Raw genomic sequence first — 27,318 nt, 5'->3', positions numbered from 1 at the left:
CAATAAGCAACAAAAAAAAAAAAAAAAAAAAAGAGCTCTTTCTATTGATTCATAAAATCGGATGTCTTACGAAGCGGAAAAGCTGATTTATCGAGGATATATTTTTTTTAATGATACAACATTCTCACAAAGTAAATCATTTTCACATTATTAGACGCAATGTTGGGCATATCGCAAAGCGATACTATTTAATCGTATTTCGCATTGTGACGATTCTCCACAGTGGAATAGAGGGTACGGTATTTACCGTTGTAAGAATAAAGCCATTTTATATTCTACCTCAAAGGAATCCTTGTCCCTGCACGACGCTCTAAAGCCGGTTTATATATGCTCTTCTCCTCGCTTTATGAATACGAGTTGCCGCTTCTGACGTAAAACTGCAGAATGTGATTTTAATTTGCCTCTGAGTACTGTTATTACCGACGAAAAACCATTGAGTCAATTGCGTAATATTTAAATCACATTTCTTTAAGTTTGCGAAACACGAAAAAGTTTTTATACAAAATTATTTATATGAATATATATATATATTTCTATGCTCTAATTTTTCAATTGCGTGTAGATTATATTATCTTATCAAAAATATATAAGTAGGGGGCTTTAAATTTGTTATATACCATAAGAATTTGTATTCTTAAATTATGTTTTTTGTTACTTTCTACACAAGATATAATGCAAAAAATGCTAAATATTAAAACTTCTTTTATATATATTGTAGAATGTATTTTTCTTGTTTGTTGCAGAGGTATCGCATTATTCAACGAATCTTGAAGACAATGAGGACGTTATTGAGGTGGAACAGGTAAAATGTATTTCTTCTATTCTATTCTTACATAAAATGCTTATATTTTTATTTCTACTTTTTATCTTTATTTTTATATGGGACACGACAACTAAACCTGTGATAAGTTTTGTAAAATCTCGAAAATACTGTATCTGTATCCAAGATTATGTTTGCGATTTAATGGAGTGTGGGCGCAACAAACAAGATCACATTTAACGTAAGAAAAGTTATATTGACCTTTTGCAAACTATTATATACACAGAGTTGATTCAATTCCGCTGGGAAATCTTCGCTATGCTATCCTGTTTCTTTTATTCGTTTTGAGATAATTTTATGTGCGTGTTAGGTTACAACTAATTTTTTCAAAAAAGTTCACTCTAAAATTTAAAATAAATTTTAAACTTTATTAATAACAATAATATTATATAATAAAATAAATGTCATAGAAATATTTTTATTTAACATAAAACTTTAAAATTAAAAAAATTAAGAACAAATCCAGAAATTGAAAATGTTTTCAACAATAGTATTATTCTTTAATAAATAATTTATTAATAACGCTTATAATTTAAAAGATCTTTTTAAAATTATTTTTATTAATTAAGAATATCCTAAAACAAAACAAAGTAAAGATACTAAATTATTATAATTAATATAATTACTATCACGTTACGTTTTATGATATAGAAAATATTTCTGTTCAGAAAGAAAATATCCCTTCAGGGAATATTCTTATTATAGTTATAATTAAATGCATATCTTTTGTTTTCGTGAAATAATCTTAATATGCGACAACAACAACAGATACTGTCGCGATAATAGCCTCTTGCGTGTTGATGTTCTGAGTGTTGTCGGAGCGTTGAAGTAACAAATGTGTGCGTATCATCTGGTAAAAAACGATCCTGTCATGCCTTTTTTTGCAAACGCATCAGATGGCTCAGGCATCGCTTCTAAACAATTTTTATTGTTATTCACAAACTCTGTAAAATAAATTCTCACGAATACGTGATACAATATTGTTCATTGACGGAATAATAAAACTGATACAAATCGAATATCAAAGAATGAATGTCATAGAATGTCATGGAATGTCAAGGTGCTGGAGCATGATTGAGAATAACTTGAGAAAGCTCTCTAAAGTTAAATTAATAAGACGTCAACTCAAAAGAAAATGTTAGTCTGATAGTAATTATTATCTTTGTTAACTGTGAATTCCATAAAATTTATCTGATCTCGACAAGCTTCTTGCTTGCATATTTCTCTAAAATAAAGAGAGATTTCCAAAGAAAGTTTCATCAAAAGTTTCTCTCTCAAAAATATCCTAATTAATCTTACAAATTAATTTTACAGTATAAATTATACACAGTTATGTAACGCTGAATTCATTATAGAAGCTGAGGGTGCGCCATGATTGATAATCATCGTTCTCGATGATGAGGATGCAAGATGAGATCTCGATTTTATATGCACATAACATGCACGACCGATGTTACTACGTTGCGGTAAACCATTCGGCTTTTATGTCATAGCCGAGGAAATGGTGCGTGATGACAAAATCGATTCACATGCTCGCCATCATACGATATGTGAGAATGTGAAAGCGTGACTTCACAATCTTAAATGAACCGATAAATATCTTTTATAAAGCATCTTTCACACTGCGATCAGAGTATTATATTGTCCGGCGCGATGAAGAAGCGAACGATTGCACGTAAATACATATTTGCCCCAGCAAAGATAATGTATCCTCATCGGAAATAGAGAGTGCGATTCGAATGTATATCTTTCGCGATTTGACGCAAATTTAATCGTTGATTTTATCCGTGAAAATATATGCATTTTTATTTTATTGTTTATGATAACTTGTCAATAGCGCGTGGATTTAAAATAACGAAATAGCTCTTTGTTATTGTCCCCTCTTCCGAAATAAAAATTTCTATATATGGTACGTGCTCAATACATATACAATACAAATTATTGTGAAAAGGACAAACTTTGATATTTTCAACGGAAATACTACCTATGTAGAAAATTGTAAAATTTCTACAACAAATATAAAATGTTCATTAAACTAATTCTTCGCGCTGCGATTACACAGGATACAAAAGCTATTTAATAAACATTGAAAAGTCAATTTAATTATGTCAACGAAAACCAATCCATTACAGTGCTTCTACGTTGAAGAAACTCGTCTGACAGTTGATTATCTGACAGTTGATTATCTGACAGTTCTGTTCGAGGATGACGTATTATTTCTTGTAAACACGATCTATAAATAAACATTTTGTATAAATATCCTTATAGCTCGGACAATCGCCATGTAACTGATGGACATGCAAAATTTGCATAAATGATTAATGTATATTTTTGTAAATTGGAGAATCGCAATTTTCTAATGCTTTCAACATGATTTTATTTTGTCTTTTAACATTGCAAAGTCTTAATAAAATATAAGTAAATTAGAAAATGAATTGCGAGTAATTCGTGGAATTGTCTTTTCGATAACATAGATTAGTATAAGTTTTCTCTTTTAATAAAGAAACAAAATAATTAAAGCAATTCAATTAAATGTAGAAGCGAAATAGAAAAAGAATAACTTCAACGCTCCCTTATTGGAATTGAAATTTTAATGATGACAAAACATTTTTTGGTTTTATAAGAGATACCCATAAGTTCCATAACTATTCTTTTGGTTTTACAAAGAATTTATAACTTTATCATTACCGATTCTTTTAAAAGAATTCATAATTTCGTCATTAACGATTCTTTTTAACGGCTTTTTTTAAATTTATGTATTTTATATTTAAAAAAAAAACACACAGAGAAAGACAAATAAAATGGACGCGATGATGAATATAATCCCTTTCTAAACGAGGCATGAAACCTCGAACTCGAATATATCGAAGCGTTGAAGCCTTTTTCCTGCGATGCTGATTGACTGTCTCGCTTGTGCGCTGCAACTTGCTTAATTCGTGTTATTTGCAACTGTCAAATCATGCGAATTTTGACAGTTTGACAATTTGTGAAAGAAAAAGTTAAAGTTAGGAAAAAAAAGTTAAAAAAATTTACAATTATTCTAATTGTATCAAAAATTTCGAAGTGGAGCGTTTCGTGCTTTCTCGAACGTATAGATCATCTTTTAGCGGGTCTTCTTCGCTTTGGAGCCTTTTCAATATTGTTTTTCTTTTTTTTTTTTTAATATCGCGTGGTTATCTTGCGAACGTCTATACGTACTCAATTTATCGATCTACTATTTTTACTTAAAAATATTCACATCTCGTATGTCATGCTATTTCTCGTGTGTTTTTCGCAGGTGCGTGTGAACTGAATGCGTGCAAGCTCGCGATCGTGATTCAAATTATTTTGCTTATAGTAAGAAGTGTAAGTGTACGAAGAAAAGACAATATTTTTCTTTGATGTAGAAAAAACTTTTTTTTACACACATTCTCTAAATAATTGAAAGAGATTAATATGTATCTAATCTTTAAAGATATAATCCTTTAATTCCTCAAATTAAGTATTAGTTTTAAAAATCTTCTTTTATTCCTTTTTATTTATATTAACGATTTCGAAAATTACTTAAATTTAATTCTTTAATAAAAAATTAAAATTGTAGATTTTTTTAATTTGTTGTCACTGTAATCTATGACACGGATGTAATGATTTTTGCTATGTTTAATAATAAATAAAATAATAATAATATATAAAAAATTATATTCTTAAAATTAAATAACATATATTATAGTTTTTCTTTCTAATCCATATTAAACACTTTATCTATATTTAATGTTGCTTTACAGAGAAAGAGAGAGAGAGAGAGAGAGAGAGAGAGAGAGAGAGAGAGAAGAGTTTATTTTATTTTATTTTACAGAGAAGCTTAAAATATAATTATCTTTTTATTCGTTGGATAGCACATTGTTAAAAAAGAACGTTGTGTAAAAGGAAAGAAATAAAAATTCAATTTTGTAGAAGAAATATTTGTCAGTTCAACTTTTACTAATTTTGTTCAATCTAGTAGTATTTAAATTAAGTGTAGAATGTGAAAGATGAAAGAAAATTCTTTGTATGCGCATTCTAAATAATTTATTCCTCACTTTCTAGAGCTTCACGTGGAACTTGGGAGGACCGGTGGATGAAACGGAAGTACTGCAATTGGCAGTCGTGTCCCGGGGAGTCCTAAGAAACGAAAAAGTCGTAGCGAGGTACGGATTGATATTGCAAACCGTGGTGCGCGAAGGAAGGATCCTGGTCTCGGATTCTCTAGTCGACCTCAATAACAAACCGCTTCCGGTACGTTCTCATATCGAGACGAATAATTGAACATGTAATCGCACAATATATACGCAATATTTACGCGAGCGTATTGGGGATAGAAAGATTTTGCTAAATGGCAAGCAGCATCGAAATTTACGATAAATTTGATCCAATAAATTGTTATTTCATTATTAAATGAATTTGTGGAACTACCTACGTTTCTGTATCAAAGAAAAAAATTAGAGCACGAGATATTCATGATTCAAACGACGAGAAAGCAAAAATGGCAGATGTTTCATAGATATATATTTCATTCTGTAGAACAATAAACCTAAATTACCCGACATCGTAATTTAAATTTCGCTTCTTTTAACTACGCTTTTTGCTCTCATAGTAATGCTCTGTCTCTGAATACATTTTCGCGTAAAATGTACCTACGTGACTGACATAGTAACATTTTAAACAGACAAATGCACTCAAGATACAAGTGACGTAATTTGATAAACACTTTAAGTACATTTCTCCTTTTCTACGATATAACACTTGTTCTTTCGAATGAACAAAATATATAACAAATAACTTATTATCTTAATAACTTATTAGCCATTACGCGATACGTTATATTAAAAAATTTGACAAATTTTGTTTAATTTTGCAACTCTTGCATAATCTGCTTCCCTCATCTTTGTATAAAGATTTAATAGATTGTTTTTCTCTTTCTCTCTTTCTTTCTCTTGTATTTGTATGTTAATTTACTCATTAGGCTATTAGACAAAAAAATAAAAACAAAATTGTTATTAATTATATTACTGATAATTCTATCTCTGTTGCTATTATTGCTATTGGAAAAAGCAAAGTTTCAAATTGGTCGATTTTTAAGTTCATTTTTATTATCTGACATTTAACACATTGTTGCGTTTACCGTTGTAACAAGTAACAAAGTAACAAAGTTGAAATAGGCGGTGGACATGGAAAATATTTTCCGCAAGATAAACAAGATTTATTTTCCTTGTGATCTTTATGATTTCTGAATTGCGTGTTGGTTCTTATAATTACCATATAAATTAGCAAATAGAAGGACGAAATAGAAAAGAAAGCAAAGCATTTCTTCCTTCTAACATTGAAAATAATTTAGATGAAACCACTTCCCAGAAAATCGTTCAAAAAATTATTCCGGTATAAATTTTCCATAAGAGTTCTTTATCTTTATAAAATCATAAAAAGGCATTATGATAAAGAATAGCCAATTCTTTTCTTTGCCTCTACACAAATTTACCGTTGTTTCTCGGAAATAAAAAAATACGACATACATCTCTGTTTCATAGCGGGTTCAAATACATTATTCTTTATTTTCTGAGAAGCGGTCTATTAAAAAAAGAAAAAAGAAAATGGAGAGAAGTATATATATCATTTTTCCAAATATTTCTAATATCTAAAGTTGTTAGATATTTTTATTGACTGTTTCCCATCAGATTGTGGTCTAAATTATGTCGTAGCATTACTCCAGCTCATTGTAGCCATGCAATCTCGTGCGCAGCATGAAGAACGTAGCACGAAGCTTCTCGTTTCTCTCATTCGGCGATTATCTTAATTTTTGCCGAACGGTCCCTTTTGTAATCCGCTATTATCTATGCGCATAGGCAATGGTGTGCTTCGAAATTCGATACAATCCCCCGGATGGAAGTTGCAGCTCGTACGCGGTCTCGGAAATAATGGAAGATGAGCAGCAAATGTTAATCGATATCGAGCAGAATATCGCGAACCTCGAGAGAAGTCTCGAGCAGGCCGATAGCAGCACGACCAGCGGGAAGAAACGGGGTTCCTGGCATACCCCTGAGAAATCAAAAAGAGGCTTCTTACCAAGGGGCATTTCTATGTCGACCGGCGATAAGTCAACCGACACCCGGAAGCGGTGAGTGACGTATTGTCAAGCGATAAAATGACATTGCTTTATTACGAGGAATGCACTCTTTAAAAGTGTATCCTAAATTTTTCAGATCATGCTTTTATATACGCTGTAACATGTTTTTAAAAAGTACATATCCATTTCAAAATTTTGTATCTAAATTTGTTGCAATAGTATCGATATGCCCTTTTCAACTATTTAAATGATTTCTTTATAGTTGCAAATTGGGCGATTAAATTGCATCAACAAATTTGCTTCAGAGATATTTTTGCATCATTTGAAAAAAAACCAATTAATGTGAACAAACAACAGAAATTTCCTAAATATGGAAACCGAGGTTAACAAATTATTTTGCAAATATAAACATGACTGAAAAAATCCTGTCAAAATCAACAAACCATATTATATAACTAACTACGTATATAATACATATCTTATTAATAAAATTTATATTATTTCAAAGTTGTGTAATGTGTGTGCTCCCAAAATAAACGGGTCACGCCCGCACAAATAATAGCGTATTTTTTATTCATTTTGCCGTATAATTGTTCTTTTATAATCTAATTCTATTTTGCTTTTTTGTGCGCCTTATCACAAAATCCTATCTGAATACAATTTCCGCAATTTAGCATTAGGACACATGACGAATTGTCATTCTTTATCATATTCTGTTTCAATAAATATCGCAAAATGATACGTAATTACACGTAGATTTTCAAGAAATGTGGAAACTTTTTAATTATTTCTCTCTCTCTCTCTCTCTCTCTCTTTAAAGTAATCTAAACGCCTCTCTTATGCAGTTTTGCTTTTTATATTCATTTTCGCGAGATGCTTACATGCAGTATGCATATGTATCTTTGATTACTTTTCATCTGCTATTAAAATTGTAAAAAATATAAATAATATTTAGATGCATGTGTACGTAAATTGTACGGATTTTCTATTTTAATTAAAATTTACGAAAATATAAAAATACATTTTATTCGAAAAGTTTTGATATTTATTTTTGCAAAATATCTATAATAATGCGTTTTTACAATTGAAAACATTTATCTTTTACTGTTACGTTATCGAAAGCGTTACAGAAAGTTTTGAGGTAGTTTTTAATTTACTACCAATTGATATTGTTCAATTGCTAAATATAAAAGAGATGCATTTTATCTTTACTTTATTCAAGCTCTCGAAATTACACAAAAAAAAAAAGTTACGTATTCAAAAAATTGATATATTAACTCATAATTGATATATAAACTCATATATTTATTTTTGCGAATTTGTACTTTTTACTATCGTATATCGCGTAGGCATAAGTCGCGTCTATTTTTTGCTTCATTCATGATCAGAATTTAGAAAGAATAAATGAGTTGCTAATTAAAACGGCGTTTATCGATTTTTTCGAGTAACCTCTATTGACTCTCCCCACCTCGATGCAGTTTCCATCATTAACGTGTTATTATTGTAAGGTACCCTTACATTGTCATGTCATCGAAACGTGAAAAGACTGCTTAATAAGGACATCCGGTAATGTCGGTGACGCTGCTGATAAAGTTAAAGTTCGTTATTACGGTGTTCTCGATAAACCTTTTAGTGACGTAAAGGTCATACTAGGGAGATATGAAAAATATAAACGCTGATTTAATAGACCGAATATATTTAGCGAATATATATGTTGATTTGCGAATCTTTATTTAATTTTCAATTTCTATTAGCATCTTAAATTGCGTTAAAATTACTTTGCGTCAAGGAGTTTAAATCAGTTTTTACAGTTACATTAATCATGTAAGTAACAAACGTTTGTGGGTGTGGGTAAGTATATAATGTGTGATAAATGAAACTCTTAGTTACTTCTACAAAGTACTTCTCGTAAAAGTAGAATTAAATCTCTCGTAACAATACAAATAGTAAAAACTCTTTTCATCGTGTGCGCAACACACTTATATACATATAATCTTAAGTAACTTTGCAAAATTTTATTTATCTTTTCATCGTAAAATTTTATTAAACTTATTGCACAATTGGTCTTAAATTTTTTCTTACTTGTCTGTTTTAAAAAATGGAATAAAAATATGATTTATATTCATCAGGTATTACTGAAATCTTATCCCAATAGGAAGAAAGCTACTTTTTATATTTTGCCATATATCGGCTTCTTCGATAAACTATAGGTTCTCCTTAGGGAGTGCCATGGCAATTCCTGTCACTACCTCTCGACGTAGGAACGTAATCGAACGTAACTCGTGACTCGTCCATATGTGTAATAATGTGCTCGTGACACATTTTCATTCGCAAAACTACCCACGCCGCTTACATTCGCGGCAATATTATAATCAATAAGAATCGAGGTAGAGAGAATGTGACATATCGTAGGTGTAAGAAGATATAGGACCCTCGTCAAATTTGTTCCCCTTTTTGCCAGTAGTATGACACGTGTTTCACGGATTATAATGACGTATGAAATATATAACATAATTTCATCTCAATTTCATTCAAGTTTTTAAAACTTAATTTTTTAACATTTTATTAATTATTGAGGAGAGAAAATGAATAAACTTAAATAAAATGTAAGATTTAATGTTTATAATATATATAAATATAAATTTTATATATTGTTTACAGTTATTAATCTATAAAGTAATCGTATTTTTCGAGGATTGTTTAATAATATTTTCTACAAATTTAAATTTTTTAGATATATACACGCTTCTCTCTTTCAACATTCTCGATGCGCAACAATAAGAAATTCGACCGAAGTGATATAAACGTGAGATTCTAGTAAACGGCTTTTCAAGCCATCTAGAGAAGTTATGTTTATATTCTGCGAAGAAGATATACAAACTGAAATGGACTGAGACGTATTCGTTTCTACAGAATTTATATTGAATATTAAAAAGTATCTAGATTTTTAAAAATATTTGCCACTCGTCTCTCTTTTTTTTCATGTTTGCTAATATATTTAACGATAAATTATAGAAAAAGATAAATCCTTTTCCTTATTTAGAAAATATTAAAAGCTGTTATTTAATTCAATTTACATCTTTAGGCGCATTTGTTTATAATATATTACTTGTAAAAGAATAAAAATACTTGTTCACTGTGTTTAAATTTAAATTTTGTAAATGATATAACTTGTGGTTAAACATTGTTCTTAATTACACATATTTCCATCAATATTGAGACAAGCAACGATATATAATTTCTAAAAAATATCGTTAGTTTCTCGGCATGAATTATAACAAGGATAAACTTTCGAAGAAATTTATATCCTATTGCTATATTTCCTGTAGAAGCACTTTGAAGAGCATGCGATCCTTGCTGAAATTGGGAAAACAGAGACCACCACGTGCTCGGTCCTGCGACAATAACTCGGAAACGAGAGAACTCCTCGACAGGCAGGATTCCAGCTGCCCAACTTCAAACGAACCTTCGCGTACAAATTCCATGACATCTCTTGAAACGAATACATCCGATAACGACAGTCAACTGAACGCCAATCCCGAGCAAGGAGAGACGGCTGTAAAACCGGCCAAGAGACCGAAACCTAAAGTTAATATCTTTTATAGCAATTGATAAAGTTTATGTTACGTTGCATTGACACGCGTAGATAAGAATGTTGAATAATATTTTGTCAAGACATTTTTCTCGCTTGCGACTCTCCAAAGCACAAAATTTCTTACGCATATGATAATACATATAATAGTATATAAAAATATTAAAAATAGGAAAATTTGCAAATAATAATTGCACCGGATATAAATCTTATATATACATATATTTTTTTATATTAATTATTTCATATTTAATACTTTATTCAATATTATATTTTTATATACTTACATTATATATATTATATATTATATATTATTGTTAGATTTTTATATTATATAAATTTTTAAATGTTTTTTTTTTTAGTTTTGCATAAAAAGTTATTGCTTTACTTTTTTACAGTAATTAAAATTTATAAAATAAATTTTGTTTAGAAAGGACGCAATTCTCGCAATATAAAGTAACTTTAAAATGTCACAATCAATTGCCATTAAGCATTATAGCGCGATAATACTGAAGTAACAATTATCTATAGATGATGTCTCGATTATCTCTAAATGAGATTGAAATCGATCGACTCTGAATAAATTGCGAGGCACGAGCAAAGTTTTTATACGTGGTATTATTTAGTATTTTTTTTCTTTTTACGACAAGTAGTTACGATCTCATGGCTGCTCGCGTACGTCGGAAAATATTAGTGGTTCGTATTAATATTGTGAAGCGACAGGGAGACATGTACCTCTATAAATAGTTTACAAAATTATCGGTATATTATCAGTATAATTCGACGCTTTTTTCTGCAAAAAGCATGAATTTCTTATACATTACACTTAAGAAAACATTTTACATGTTACGTTCAATATTTTCTCTCAGAATTTTAAATATAAATATTGCATCAGAGAAATGGAAGAATATTGCAAATGAGAAATGTACTTTAAAAATGTTTGAAATTCGTTATATTATAATAATATACACTTTGAATATATTGTTTTTTTCATCTTTTTATTATATTCAATTCATCAACGCAAATACGCAATATTTGTTTCAATTTTCTACAAAGTCTTTGATATATTCAAATCTTTAATAATATTCATGTTGCTTGATATTGCTTCAAACGTGTTATGAATTTTGAATGACGTTTAGAGATAATAAATATGCATTCTAAGCATCGTCTTCCTTTTTATTGTATTATACAGCTAGCGTGAGTATAGGGTGAATCATTAAAGATGTTATAGGCTAATATTTCTGAAACTGAACGAGATATGAAATCCAGGGTTGGGAAAGTTACTTTATAAAAGTAACTCGTTACCGTTACCGTTATTTTTTCTAAAAAGTAACTCGTTACCGTTACTCGTTACTAATTTTAAAAAGTAACTCGTTACCGTTACAGTTACTAAAAAGTAACGAGTCGTTACAATTTCCGTTACTTTTTTACAATACAAACTAATAAATTATTTTGCATAAGAAAAACTTTTAAAAAATTGCAAGCAAGATTTCATTCAAGGTTTATTACAAAATAAATGATTAAATTTTATCGAAATTCTTTATTAATTTTTAATAAAATTTGTTGCTCCATAGTATCATCATTTAAATGCCCTCTTTGTGGTGTTAATACAGAGCCACCGATGCTAAACATTCTTTCTACGGATGCACCGCTTGGTAGAGCTGTATTATATTTAATAAAAAGTTTTTTAAGTTTTGGATAGTCGTTTAACATTTCTATATTACAATTATTTGATTTTAAAAACCGTTGCAATTCTTCTTGTTCAGATTCATTTTGCACCGTTTTTTGCTCAAAAATGAAAAAATCATCGCGATCGTCAGATTTTCCAGCTTTTGAAGAATTTTCAGTCGATCGGATTCCCAATAAATCCTCCAAGTAATTTTCAGCACGTTTTCTTTTTTCTCCGGTTAACCAGTTTAACTTAAATTTTCGATGTAAACATGCTGCTATTATTAATTCTTTTGTTTCAAATATTGTAAGAAATTTAAAATCAAATATAATAAATTAAGCGACATTGTTTGTTTTATTGAAATTAATACTTTTGAATCAATAGTTTAAAATAAAATAATATTTTTCAATTAAATCCTTATTTAAAATTAAATAGCATATGTATTAATCAAATTAATAAGTTACCTTTTATTTAAACCTTGCTGAATAGTTTCAACTAATGAATGGCAATCTATGAGGTCAGATTTATTGAGATTTTCTAATTTTCGTTGCAAGGTACTTAGAACTGGTAGTAAATGAGATTACAACATAATAAGAATGCTAATTGGTCGATTTGCTTACGGCTTTACGGTTAAGATAAAAATTTTATCACGCACAATAGCAAGAATAATATCTTAAATAAATCAAAAAATTTGAAAAAAGTAACGATAAAAGTAACTGTTAAATTCGTTACTCGTTGCCGAAAAATGTAACGAAGTTACTTTTTCCGTTACAAATAAAATTTGTAACGCCATTATCGTTACAGTTACCGAAAAAAAGTAACTGTAACGGTAACGGCGTTACAAGTAACGCGTTACTTCCCAACCCTGATGAAATCTGCCTACGCGAACATTAATTTCGCAGGTTAAACTGCAGTACAAAGTTTCATTTTTGCATTTTCGAATGCTCGCTTCGATATCAAACAGCCTCTGGAAAATAGGAATATCATATCTCGTTCAGTTTCAGAAATATTAGCTTGTAACACCCCTTTAGTGATTCACCTTGTATATATTATTTCTCTCTTAAATTCAAAAGCGTTGCGCTAGAACGGTGCCGTTCCATATTTTTCCGTATTTCAGGCAACTTAAATCGAGATAAATCAGCACAAACTTTTCTCGTTTCACAGACGAGTGACACCTGGCAAAGTGCATTAAAAGCCCAGGATTACCAAGTATGCGTTACGATCATCGAAGCGAGGCAACTCGCCGGTCTCAATATGGATCCGGTGGTCTGTGTACAGGTCGGAGATCAGCGCAAATATACAAGTGTCAAGGAATCCACGAATTGCCCGTATTACAATGAAGTAAAAAGCAGAAATGCATTATTCGCGCGATTATAGATCTGAAGAATAAGAAAAATTTTAATATAAAATTATAATTAATTGTTATAAGAATAAAATTGATGATTCCTTATAAAGTTTTTATTTAATTTGCAAATTTGATTCAAATTATTGGAAATTATAATTGTTTTAGAGAGTATATCTTTATATTATTCATATTATTATAATTTATATATTCATGGATCTGTAATTAATTCTTTCTTTGTTTTATATTTTCAGTATTTCGTCTTCGATTTTCACATGCCGCCCGTTATGCTCTTCGACAAAATTATCACGCTATCGGTAAGTTTATCCATATGTGTTAATTTATAGTGTGATGTTGAAACTCCGAAGCAAGAGGAATCAATTAATTTATATCCATTAATATTTAATATCTTGGAAGTGCACTTAATCGCGCGATAAATGCGGGTTTGCGTGAATTATTTTGCTTTATTAAATGTTCTTATCGCTTGTCACAATTATATTCAGAGGGTATTTAAATGCGTATCGGAAATCAATCATTGATAGATGGTTTAAGGGAAGAACATTTAAATTCTGTATGAAATTATATTCGATGACGAGTTAGGCACTTATGATGTTCAAGATGAAAACATAAATGAGAAAAAATAAGGACGAAGCTCAAATAGCACATCTTTTAATAATACACAGGTGCAGCAATCGCGGAATCTCTTGCGCGCTAATCTAACGCTGGGCATCTTTAAATTAGACATCGCGACGGTATGGGCACAATCAGGTACAGGTTTCGCATTGTCCAGAGACTATCCAGAGTCTAATGCTTGGTGTAAATAAGAATTTTATACTTCGAAAGCGACTCGCGATAAATGATTCTGAACAAAATATTATAATAATCTAATTCAAATATAAATTACAATAAAAGAATTATATTTAATAATGCAAAATATATACTATTATTTTTTAAAAATATAGCTTAAAAAATATACAGAAAATATAGATAAAAAATAGGTTGGGTACAATTGTATCCGGAATATATCAATGATAAGTATATGAAATAAGCTATTCCAGTTTTTATAACTATAGTAAAAATCCGTAGCACTCTCTTGATAACAACACTTTTCTTAACAAGTGTCTGTCGTTATATAAGTATTACTTGTTTAAAAAAAAAAACTCGTAAATATTTAATTAATATATGTGAGAAATCGTTATTTAATCATTTTTATCGAGTTACTGTCGCAAATTAAATTCTCAAGTGTACACCCGGTATGAGACTCGGTATTTACTCGATATATGATTCATTTTCTCGGCAAGTGTTATCGGCAAATAAAATATTTCCTTATTACATCGTTCTTTACACTTTGCTTGCGAGTTTCGAAGAACTTCGTGTCTGCAAGATAAGTATTTTCTTGCGCGGCATAACTCCAGGAACTTTGGAAGCAATAAAATTCGTTATGACGCATTATTATCTCTTGAAAAAATCCCAACTCGAATCTTGCTATCTTAACTTTTCATAATCGTGAATTTAAAAGACTTTCTAAAAGTGCGTGCGTACGTGTAACACATGTTTCGTAACTGAATAATTGCACGCTTAAGAATTTAACTGGATTTCACGGGCTTACATTTTTTTATTTGCCAACTTAATCAATAAATGATTGTTGTGATAGTATCCTTTTGCTTCAGAACATTAATTTTAATCAATTTAAAGTAAATATATATTTTTAATATTATTTTAATGAAATTTTAATGTAATAAACAAAAGAAATTGATTAATTTTGCAATATAAATTCACTCTTGATCTCTTTTTAATCGTAGTCAATCTACTATTTTTTACATATCATACATTGATAATAATCTAAATGTTAGTAGTTTTATATCGATGTTTTTATTGTATTTCGAATTCTATCACTTCGTAACGCACATGATCCGATCATTATATACGATAACATCATTAGCAAATGGGTATCTTAAGATATGAATTTCATCGAACGTTAAAGTTGTTATTCTCATCATATATTGTAAAATAGTCATATACTAATAGTACTATTACCTATAATAATGAATAAATCAGCATATTCATTTGCAAATGAAACAATATCATAATAAAAAGATTTTCAACATTTTTAACATTAAAAAGAATATTAAAAAACATACAACACACAGAAAAATTTATTTTTTCATTAGCAAAATCATCGTACATAATCGAAACGTCGGTCAACACTTTAGATGAAATTGTTAGGGAAAATTATGAAGCGTTGGAGAAATATTAATCATCATTTGTCCGAGATATGTGCGAACAAAAAAAAACAAAAAAAAAACCTAAGCTCTACTTTTATCGCGAATCGTTCGCATGCCAGGCTTTTCACCCCCGCATATACATATCTATTGAGCGCGCTTAAAAAAGACAATATAAGTAATCTTTTGAATGTACGGGAAAAATTTATTTTTATTGCTTTGATTTCTGAATATTAAACCGCACACCGTTAAAAAAAAAAAAAAAAAAAATTAACTATCAGTAAAATAAAAATCACAATTTTCTCAACTGTTATATGCTTAAAAAAAATTCGGAAAAGAAACACAAAGCCTTTTTCGGTTGCTTTTTGCAAATCTCTTATTAATTCTCAGCTATTCTCTTTCTCTCACTATCTGTGATTTATTGTTATGCATTGTTTTTAACTGTGTGTAAACTATAAATTAGAACTGAGGAGTTCACTCAAAAAAATTAAAACATGAAAAATGTAACAGCTATTACACGTTGCGTATTATTAATAATTTTTTTTTTTTTTTTTTTATTTTTTGTATATATATTTCAAACTGTTCTTCTTTTTTTTTTTTCATAAAAAGGGATTTAAAAAAATATCCAATTTCAAAATTACTTTTTTTTTTTTAATAACACTATTACGTATATTGCTTTTTAGAGTGAACTTCTCAAGTTAATAGAAAATTTCTCTTTTCTTTTAATAAATCATCACCAATCGACATCAGTGTGAACTTATATCCTAGATCATCAGTTTTACCACAAATGGGCTTTGCTCACCGATCCAGATGACATTACTGGTGGCCCGAAAGGCTACCTTAAATGCGACATAAGTGTCATCGGCAAAGGTGATACCGTAAAAATACCTCCGAAAAGCGAGAAAGACGAGGACGACATTGAGGGCAATCTCTTATTGCCCGATGGTGTGCCGATCGAGAGACAACGTGCGAGATTTATAGTGAAGATTTACAGAGCTGATGGCTTACCGAAAATGAACAGCAGTATTATGGCGAACGTGAAGAAGGCTTTCACGGGAGAAGTGAAAGATCTGGTGGATCCATACGTTCAAGTGTCTTTTGCTGGGCTTAGCGTAAGCTCCATGTATCTTTACAACGAATTAAATTAATTGTAATATTATAAAATCGTCCAACAATATTTATTGTAACATTGCTACAGTTTTAATCGTACAAATACCAGTTGTAAAAACTTGTTTTATAATATAAATAAAAAAAATGCTTATATGTATATGATATAAATTTAAAAATCATAAAAAACAAAATATTTAAAGTGCTTGCATTTGAAAAAGGTTAAAATAAAGAGAGAAAAGGTAAAAAACAAAATTGTGTTTCATAATGTACATATAGGCAAAGACAAAAAAAAAAAAAAAAAAAAAATTTTATTATTGTCGCTGTCATAATTTATTTTATTCTGTATTGAAAATTTTTACCTTATTAAAAGTAATTGCCGTGAAAAAATATACTGCTAATTTTATTATTAATTTATATATACTTATAACAGCTAAATATAAACATATTTCATGACATAAAAATCATATTCTTTTCTTTATCTTTTTTGCAATTTTAAGAATCTTGGAAGATTATGATTTCTTTCTACGTGAATATATTATTAAACATACATTTTACAATTTTAATAAAATATAATGTTAAACATAGCGCACATGCGCGAGACAATCCAGTTCTTTTTCTGTTTATGGGACTTTAGGGAAAAACAAGCGTGAAGAGGAATAGTTATGCTCCGGTGTGGAACGAGCAGATAGTATTCACCGAGATGTTTCCTCCTCTTTGTCAGAGGATAAAGATACAATTATGCGATAACGACCCAGTGCACGCCACTGTCATCGGTACACACTTTGTTGACCTGAAACAGATCAGCAACGATGGCGAGAAAGGCTTCTTGCCGACTTTCGGTCCGGCGTTCATTCATCTTTATGGCAGCATCAGAGATTACAGTCTCATAGACGAGCATTCAACATTGAACACCGGCTTGGGCGAAGGAATCTCATATAGAGCAAGGTTGTGTGTAACACAATACATTATTTTATTAATATATAAATAATATAAGTAATATTATAATCATGTCAATTACATGAATAAATGATAATAAATTATAATTATAATATTAGAATTTTTTTTTTTTTTTTTTTTATTAATTATATTAATAATAAACATGTAGATATTAAATTAAAACTTGAATTGGAGATATATAGAAAATTATTGTGAAATTCACAAGAAATTGCAATTTTGCACTACTAGGCTATTGATAGCAATACGAACCGAGATTACCGATAATGTGGAAATGGCACCGTCGGAAGTCGAAATGGAACCAACGGTACCGGTCAATGAGACGGCATATGCGAGAAACGAGGAGTTTTTCCTGTTTGCCACGATCATGGATGCCACAATGATCGATAAGAAACTAGGCGACAAGCCAATGTACTTTGAAATATCGATCGGAAATGCGGGCAACGCTCTGGATGGTCAGAATGAAAGTTTCAAGGTGAAAAATCTTACGCAATTAATTCTGGGAAAACCGATCGGCTGAAAAGATTTCTCATCAAAGAATATCATTTTAAGCAGATTTTCTTATAAAAGGTGGAAATGAGATTGGAACGAAATATCGTAAAGAGATCAATCTCGTTTCTAGAGAATGAAATTCGTTTCGCTTGCCGTAGATGTACGATGCAGGATCGAGGGGTGGAACGAGCGAGGAGGAGAACGATCTACGAGAAGTGCTCACTGGATCCTGGCAGAGTACCACACCGGCTAATAAACCGATGACGCATGATAAGATTTATTATTTTCTACCGTACTGGGATGACAAGCCGTGTCTTCACGTGAGGAGTACATGGCCGGATTACAGACGCAGAATGTATAACAGCAATATCATCGGCAAGATTGTCGATAAAATGGTAAATTATAGTAGTTTATAGGTTTAAGCTAATTAATCAGAAGTAAAGATTACCTAAAATATTATCATGACGTATCAATGATATGTCAAATATTCAAATCAGTTTTATTTTATCAAAATTACTTGATGGGTGCATTTACCTCAATCAGATAGTTATCTTCTCAAGAACATAAAGTCGATAATCGGATTTTCTTTGCATTTTCACTAGGAGGAAGGATTGTCGGAGGTGCAGTTGCACTTGGAAGACCCAACGTGCGAGAAGCTTCTAAAAAGTATCCTCGAAGAACTGAGTGCCAATTGTAACCGATATGTCAGTATTAGTAAGTCTAGCTTAACCGGTCCAGGCGTCGGGAAGACGAAGTTGGATAAAGAGCGAGCGAAATTGTGTCAGCGGGAGCTAGAAAATATCGGGATCATGTCGCGCAATCTCAAGGCTCTCGTGACAAAAAGTAGCTTCAAGGAGAGATTGAAGACAGCTCAAAGCTACCTGCAGAAATTGAAGTTCCTCGTCGAGGATGTCAGTAGCTGTCATTCAAATGTCATCGTGCGTGTCTCGCAAAATAAAATTACAAATCTCTCTTTTTACAGCCGCAAGACTCTCTGCCGGACGTTTTCATCTGGGTGATCAGTTCCGGTAGACGAGTCGCATATCAGAGGATATCATGTCGTGAACTAATCTACTCGGTGGTCGATGAGGAATGCGGTCGACATTGTGGCAAAGTACAGACTATGTTCCTCAAGGTAAGCAAGTACACTAAAAATAATACTAAGTATGCAAATATGCAACTGTGTACCTAAACGTACGATAAATTGATTCGGCTAAACTTAATAATAAACTTATGATACAGTTATTTTTTTTTTTTTTATCTATATTTATTAGACATTTCTGCAAAATGTAATTTTAACAATTTTATATATTATTTTATTTTATTACGTGTGTACAAAATTTATTATTTATTCTTCTTACATTTAATGTTTAATGTATTGTGCTTAAAGATTAAATACTAAAAATTGAGACACATCCGGGTTAACAGTCGTTAGTCGAATAATTTCATGCTATTCTCGCGTTCAATAGAATTCATATATAGCTTCCAGGTAAAAAGAGGTTCGGACCGTCGGGATGGGCGATTCAGACGAAACTACAGATCTACATGTGGTTGGGGATACTGAAGCATAAAAAGTACTTTATCCAGAATTTGCCGAAGGGATACGAGTTCAGTCACGAACTGAAGAACGTGGATAAACCGCGCGCTTCGCCGCCCATTATGCTTCACTATGTTCAGAAACATGTATGTATTTCTCTTTTTTGACTCGCGCAGCTTTCCGAAAATAAATGCATAATCACACGCCGTACTGAATCGATCGCCAGAAATTTCAATTGAGGGCCCACATGTACCAAGCAAGATCACTAATCGGCAGCGACGCGTCCGGTCTTTCCGATCCATTCGCAAGGGTGATCTGCGGTGAATTTTGCAAGTGTACCCAGGTGATCGACGAAACCCTCAGCCCAACGTGGGACGAGCTGCTGCTGTTTGACGACATTTTGATCTACGGCACCGCCGAGGAGATCAAGAAAGACCCGCCGTCTATCGTCATCGAGCTGTTTGATCAGGATAAAGTGGTAGGCAAAGTTCGTAGTTTTTCGAGTTAATTATATATCTCTTTATTTCTCTATTTTTATAAATACCTTTTTTACGTTATATTATTTTTAAAATAAAAATTGCAATAAGTGAAAAATCTATCCAAATGCGTTTAGAGTTATTTCGCGGACCTTTCAAATGTTGTTGCAATTTTATGCAATTTGTGCCATAAAATCTCAAATTGTTCAAGAGCAATTCAATGCATAAAAGAATCGAAGATGGAGAAAAAAATTATTTCGTAATCGTTCTTTTTGCAGAGTCATATTGTAGCTATGGACATAACACTGTATGAGGGCTCTGCTTCAACAGTTTGTATACAACATATTGACATTTACCTATAATACGATGCCGGATAACACGACGCACGTTATACGACACTCGCACCGGAAATACCGTAATTTAGCACGGCACTCGTTATTTATGTTAGGATATAAAGACACAAAGAGCGAGCAGACTCTTGTTACATCAACATTCATGAATATGGAATTTCGCAGATTGCAAGTTTCCAACTTGTGAAATTGTGCTGCGGTAGCCAACGGAAAGTCACATGCACACACACACATACACAATCGCACAACCGCAAATAACTTTTGCACTTGGTTTTCTTTACCTTATACGGTTTCATGCTACTGTGAACAAGAACATTTCTCTGTCTATTAATAGTAGTATTGTAATTATAATATTTCTACACTCGAAATATTTTCAAACGAAAGTATGCATCGTTATCGGAAAAAAAAGCATATAATATCGAAGCATAAAAGTATATAAATTAAAGAAATAAATTGATAAAATTTTTTTGTAAATGATACATCATAATTCGGGAAAAACAAAAATATTTATTTATTTGAAAAACTTGTTAGTTAAAAAATTTTATGTTTAACGATAACTTATTTCCCGAAATCTAATTCACACATACAGAGAGTTGCCTTTCAAATATTATAATTTGAGAATCTTAAGAATTCAAAAATATTCCATTAGTTATTTTATTGTAAACAAATATATGTTATCGTTTAATAAATAATACATAATAATGTTTTTTATTAGAAAATAAAAATTAATTCAGATTATTGTACATAAAATTATAAACGCTATAATCTATTTTCTCCAAAATATATATTTCCCCTTTTTTATAAATGCATATAATTCATAGATCCATGTAATTTAACCTTTTTTTGCATTTTCTCACGGTGTTCATGAATACCTTAACTATAAGTATATTTAAATCTACTGAATTTAAATGATATTTAAATCCCTCCTTCTACAAACAATTTCCTGATATTCCCATAGTCACATAGTCGATGAGTGACGCTTTCGTCTCGTATGCATCGAAATTTCTATAATCAATTTTTCAGGGAAAATCGGAATATATCGGAAGAGCGATCGCCCGACCTCACGTCAAGCTCGCCTCTGAGCCCTACACTCCTCCGCAATATCCGCCATCGTTGGAATGGTATGATGTCACTAGAGGTACCTCGAGGGCTGGTGAACTTTTGGCGGTCTTTGAATTGTTGGAATATCCCTCTACGAAAGATTATGGCTTTCCTACTCTGCCTGATGCTAAAGATCCCAGCTGCGGCTCTCAGACTCCGGGTTCCGGTCAGGATCAAGGCCCGATTCTTCCGGTGCCCGTAGGAATCCGACCTACTTTGGCGAAATATCGGTAATACCGTCGGTTTTTTTTTTTTTTTTTTTTATATTATTTGTTCAATCAAGATTTTTTTATATATTTTTTTAGATCTTGTTTTAAATGAAGATTAACGATTGAAAAAAAAATTACATTAGAATCAACGCTATAGAAACGAGGGCGCGTTTTCTCTTCAACGTCACCGTATATGATTAATCTTTTTAGTATCGGGCTTTTATGCGGAAGAGAAAAAAAATTTATAAAATAAATTATTTTTGCACAACTATATAGACATAATAATCGTAATCGATGGTTTTAGAATCGAAGTGCTTTTCTGGGGTTTGCGAGATTTGAAAAGAATTCATCTTTTGACCGTCGATAAACCGCGTGTGGACGTCGAATGTGCCGGCCACATTCTCTACTCGTCTGTCATAGCAAACGCAAAGAAAAACCCAAATTTCAACACGCCGATTAAATTTCTGGAATTGGAACTTCCCGAGCAAGAGCTTTATCGACCGCCATTGACCATAAGAGCGGTGGATTGCCGGAGTTTCGGCAGATATACTCTCGTCGGTACTCACACCATCAATTCCATTCACAAATATATGTACTATCCTTTGACCAAAAGGGCAAAGGATGCTCAGGAGAGAAAGAAGAGCTTGTATCAGCTACAGTATACGGGTAATTGTGTAATTAATTTCGAGATTGTGAAACTGCTTTGTAATTATGATAGATAGAACTTTGTGGAATGAATAAAAAAATTAATATAATATATTTATTTTAATTATGAGATATATAATAAAATATTCTCTTTTATTAAGCATTAAATTATTTATAACACTATGTTTGAGTAGTAGCTACAAAAAAATTAAATTTTTTTTTTTTTTTTTTTTTTTTTTGCTAAATTATCGAATTTAATCAATTTTGTTATAAGTATATAATTTTTTGTGAATTAAATCTGTATCATTTTTAGCTCTTGAATCTCTAAATTTTATATGTTTATTATAGTTTTAATTTTTTATGAATTAAATCTATATCATTTTTAGCTCTTGAATCTCTAAATTTGATATGTTTATTGTAGCTCTTGATCCATCTAAATCAAGATATCAACAAACATCGTTGCCTGATTCATTGACCGACTTGGAATGTAATAACGGTGATACCATTATTACTCTGGGATTCGACATCGGAGGTGGTTCTACAAAGAAGGACAAAACGGAGCAAAACATTCGTAGGAAGCAGAGCTTGGCCAATGACAACAGTATAGGTGTGTTCATTCGAAAGTTATATTTAATTATATATTTAAAATCGAGAAATTTATTTAAGATTGTGATATTTTAATTAATATATTCTTAATAACTTTTTCTCTCATGCAACATTCTGTTATATATATTTTTTACTAATTATATTTAATTTTAAATACAATCTATATAGCAGATCACTTTTTAACATTTTTAGGCGATTTAGGCGCGTTAGAGGACGAAGATGGCTGTCAAGACTGGTGGACGAAATACTTTGCGTCCGTGGAGGCGATGATCGAAGAGAACAAAGAATTGCGTAAGGAGAAATCCATATTCCAGAGCCAACCGAACGGAACGTTACCGATGCTCCTGGGCGAAGCTGTTGCGCAAAGCCAGTTAGTTGCTTCGGGCGAGAAGAATTCCGGAGTTACTCATACGAAAAAATTGTTTGGCTTGAAATCATCGACGAACTCAACAAGATTCGTCTCGAAGCTCAGCCCGAAGCATACCCAATACAAAATCAAAAAGACCGCTCTCCTCAAGATTTATCCCGGAGAGTTGGAAACTCAGCCTGAGTTTGAGCAGTTCAAGGAATGGTTGCACACATTTGAGCTATACCGCGGGAAGAAAACCGGCGACGAGACCGAAGACGAATCAAGAATTGTCGGTAGCTTCAAGGGTGCACTGAAGGTCTATAAATGGCCGCTACCCAAGGATCTGGTAAATCATACCGTGATGGGTTTCGATCCGCAGTACGGATTCTTTCAGGGCGTCCCGTCTAATGAGCCTATTCACGTCCTGGTACGGGTTTACATCGTCAAAGCTAACGATCTTCATCCTTCCGATCTGAACGGAAAAGCGGATCCCTACGTGGTCTTACAACTGGGAGGCAAGAGAATCAGCGACAAGGAGAATTATGTATCGAAACAACTAAATCCTGTTTTTGGAAAGTATGTATTCTATATATATATATACTATAACATTATAATAATGATATAATATTACAATCAAGAATCTTAATAATATAAAAATTTGATTTAAAGATTATGGCTCATGAAAGTTAAATTTTTATCTGGATATTGGCATTTTTTATTTTTACAAATTTCTAATAAATTATGTAATTTAATTTTATTATGAAGAGCATATTGTTCACATGAGGCCCAAAAGAAACTAAAGTTTTAGTTTCTTTCTTTTCTTTTATTTATTATTTAATTTGTTTTTTCCTCTTATTTCATGTACAATTGTATATTTGCTCTTTTAACATTTGCATTTTCATATTTTTTTTTTTTCATTTGAAAAGAACAAATTAAAGTTTCGTTCTTTACGCTCATTTATAATCTAATTGCGGAATTCGCGTTTTTTAAGGTGCTTTGAGATCGAGGCAACGTTTCCACAGGATTCTCTGCTCACCGTGCAAGTCCTAGATTGGGACCTGGTCGGAACAGACGATATGATCGGGGAGACTAAGATTGATCTAGAAAATCGCTTCTATAGCAGACATCGCGCTACATGCGGACTCGCGAAGAAATATGACGAGTGGGTCTAAGGAGTAGCAATTATTACGATGTGTATTGCAAATAAATTTCAGGCCTCAGCAATAAAACAAATCGCGTCGCGCAATTCAGTAATCTAACAACGGAGCAACTTTTTTATCGCATCAGCAACAATCATCTATAATGAATAAAATACGAATGAATAAAATACGTGCTGTGATTTACTTTTAACGAGCTTTTCTGAATTAAAAATTACTTTTACACCGCAATCTCCTTTAATCTAATTTATGCTGAATCTTTTTTTAAGAATATGTATGTGTTACAATTGTCTATACATATTTTCACATTAATACTTTATAAATTATACATTTATAAGTCGACATAAGTTTATGTTAAGATAAGAGAAAAATTTAAAAACTCAAATAAAATTCGATATACAAAATTGATTAATTTCTTAAATTGTCGAAATTGATTAGATGTTATTTTTACTTCAGGACGGGATATAATAAATGGAGAGACGCAATGAAGCCGATTCAAATACTTTCGAAATTATGCAAAGATGGCAAAATCGATGGACCAGTATATTCTCACGGACGCGTTACAATCGGGAGAAAAACATTTTCTCTTTCGAATGAGGAAATGGAATATTATGTGCATACGAAGGGTATATGAAAAGATTTTGAAGAATAAAAGAATACGCAAAATTCTAGATTCGCAATTTTAACAATAAATTAATTATATATATTTCTACACGATTATAATCTTTGTGTACATTTATTTCTTTATTTTATTATTCTATACGTATTTATTTGTTAATTTGTTACTATATATTATATATTTGATTAACGGAGCTTTTCAAATATGCAGTTCCGGGTACATCGATATAGAATTTACTTTGATTATTTTTTCAGGAATGGAAGAACATCTTGCTTTAGCAGTTCTCCATCAATGGAGCAGCTTTCCGCGAATAGGTTGCGCCCTGGTACCCGAGCACGTGGAAACCCGACCGCTGTATAATCCGGAAAAGCCCGGAATTGAACAGGGAAAATTGGAAATGTGGGTGGACATGTTTCCAATGGATATGCCTTCACCTGGATCATCCATCGATATTTCACCGAGAAAGCCCAAGAGTTATGAATTGAGAATTATAATATGGAATACGGATGACGTCGTCCTGGAGGACGACGCCTTCTTTACTGGCGAGAAGATGAGCGATATTTATGTAAAGGGGTAAATTCCTCCGTTCGAAAAAAAAATTTTGATTAAGATTTTTTTAAAAACAGCTGTTTAAATGTACAAGCAAATTGTTACATTTAAAAAATTCTAATGATAATTCATCAATAATACGAATTCTTTACAATCGCAAATTATTTTCTTAAAATATTATCAGAGATACATATATACAATTTTCGTTCATTTGTCTAATCTGTATATAATTTTCTCATTTAAGTTTCAAAATAGAATCAATTAATATTAATTGAAAAAATAAGTTCTATTTATATAAATATATTTTAGAAATAACGTATGTGTTATATATATATATCATAAATAAGATATTAAAAACTTTGTTACAAAATATGTAAATTGTAATTTTTTAAATGTAAGTTTGTATTTTCATATTTTACATTCAATTTTGTAGAACTTTAATTTTTAAAATATTCTTAATACTTTTGAAATATAATTGTTTGTACATTTATTTAATAATTATATATTATATAATTATATACGTAAAGAAAAAGAGAGGGAAAAATTTTATTTTACATTATCTATTACTTTTAACAGCTGGTTAAAAGGACCGGAAGATTGCCAATCCACCGATATTCATTACCGATCATTGACCGGCGAAGGAAATTTCAACTGGCGCTTCATATTTCCATTTGATTATTTGGTAGCGGAAGAAAAGATCGTTATTAATCGTAAAGAAAGCTTGTTTAGTTGGGACGAAACCGAATGCAAGATACCAGCGCGCCTAGAATTGCAGGTAATTCCGAACGCGTGAACAACCGTTGCTTTCGCGATCTCCTTCCCATAGAAAATAACGACGCTTTTTGCAGGTCTGGGATGCAGATCATTTTTCTGCAGATGATTTTCTAGGTGCTATAACTCTCGATCTCAATCGATTTCCTCGAGGAGCAAAGAACAGTAAGCTTTGCTCGTTGAGTATGCTAAAGATGGACGGCTCTGTGCCAACGGTCAACATCTTCAAGCAGAAACGTATAAAAGGCTGGTGGCCGTTTTATGTGAAAAAAGAAAACGAGGATATGGAACTAACAGTAAGTTGACAATTTTAACAAAAAAAAAAAAAAAAAAAAAAAAATCTACAAAGTGTTATACTATATGTATATTTATATAACATGCTACGTGATTCTATAAAGAAAGATGACTAAACATTTTAAATTTATTAAAAAATACATATATAAAATATTTTATATATTTTTTATCGTACATGTGTATTTTTCATTAAATGTATATCTCGTTATACTTTGTATAGGGCAAGGTTGAAGCTGAGATACATTTACTCACGAAAGAGGAGGCTGAGCAAAATCCTGCTGGCTTTGGAAGAAACGAGCCGGATCCACTGGAAAAACCAAAGTTAGTATAACAATATAATATATATATACATATATATAAAATAACATTTTTATA

General features: G+C 31.2%; 1 protein-coding gene across 5 annotated transcripts in view; it reads left to right on the top strand.

The window, feature by feature from the left end:
• Positions 1 to 27,318, top strand: part of LOC138934414 (otoferlin) — a 34,559-nt gene that overhangs the window by 6,159 nt on the left and 1,082 nt on the right. The window contains exons 2-27 of one of the 5 annotated variants that reach the window (XM_070298117.1): positions 744 to 802; positions 4,886 to 5,074; positions 6,679 to 6,950; positions 10,229 to 10,487; positions 13,325 to 13,501; positions 13,757 to 13,819; positions 14,186 to 14,270; positions 16,493 to 16,836; positions 17,469 to 17,779; positions 18,020 to 18,263; positions 18,439 to 18,675; positions 18,883 to 19,191; positions 19,263 to 19,415; positions 19,763 to 19,963; positions 20,044 to 20,295; positions 20,572 to 20,622; positions 21,667 to 21,974; positions 22,258 to 22,619; positions 23,020 to 23,205; positions 23,397 to 24,129; positions 24,545 to 24,715; positions 25,167 to 25,336; positions 25,584 to 25,902; positions 26,455 to 26,653; positions 26,727 to 26,945; positions 27,164 to 27,264. In XM_070298117.1, coding sequence (XP_070154218.1) covers positions 744 to 802; positions 4,886 to 5,074; positions 6,679 to 6,950; positions 10,229 to 10,487; positions 13,325 to 13,501; positions 13,757 to 13,819; positions 14,186 to 14,270; positions 16,493 to 16,836; positions 17,469 to 17,779; positions 18,020 to 18,263; positions 18,439 to 18,675; positions 18,883 to 19,191; positions 19,263 to 19,415; positions 19,763 to 19,963; positions 20,044 to 20,295; positions 20,572 to 20,622; positions 21,667 to 21,974; positions 22,258 to 22,619; positions 23,020 to 23,205; positions 23,397 to 24,129; positions 24,545 to 24,715; positions 25,167 to 25,336; positions 25,584 to 25,902; positions 26,455 to 26,653; positions 26,727 to 26,945; positions 27,164 to 27,264 — 5,974 coding nt within the window. Of the gene's footprint in view, positions 1 to 743; positions 803 to 4,885; positions 5,075 to 6,678; positions 6,951 to 10,228; positions 10,488 to 13,324; positions 13,502 to 13,756; positions 13,820 to 14,185; positions 14,271 to 16,492; positions 16,837 to 17,468; positions 17,780 to 18,019; positions 18,264 to 18,438; positions 18,676 to 18,882; positions 19,192 to 19,262; positions 19,416 to 19,762; positions 19,964 to 20,043; positions 20,305 to 20,571; positions 20,623 to 21,666; positions 21,975 to 22,257; positions 22,620 to 23,019; positions 23,206 to 23,396; positions 24,130 to 24,544; positions 24,716 to 25,166; positions 25,337 to 25,583; positions 25,903 to 26,454; positions 26,654 to 26,726; positions 26,946 to 27,163; positions 27,265 to 27,318 lie in introns of all 5 variants that reach the window. The other 4 variants (XM_070298116.1, XM_070298120.1, XM_070298119.1 and 1 more) reach the window with 4 other exon arrangements.

This window comes from Polyergus mexicanus, unplaced genomic scaffold (genome assembly GCF_030449975.1).
Source record: "Polyergus mexicanus isolate NDT 795.1 unplaced genomic scaffold, iyPolMexi1.0 SCAF_6, whole genome shotgun sequence".
Taxonomy (NCBI): Eukaryota; Metazoa; Arthropoda; class Insecta; order Hymenoptera; family Formicidae; genus Polyergus; species Polyergus mexicanus.
Note: the sequence above shows the minus strand (reverse complement) of the source record. Positions and strands in the feature narration are given on the sequence as shown.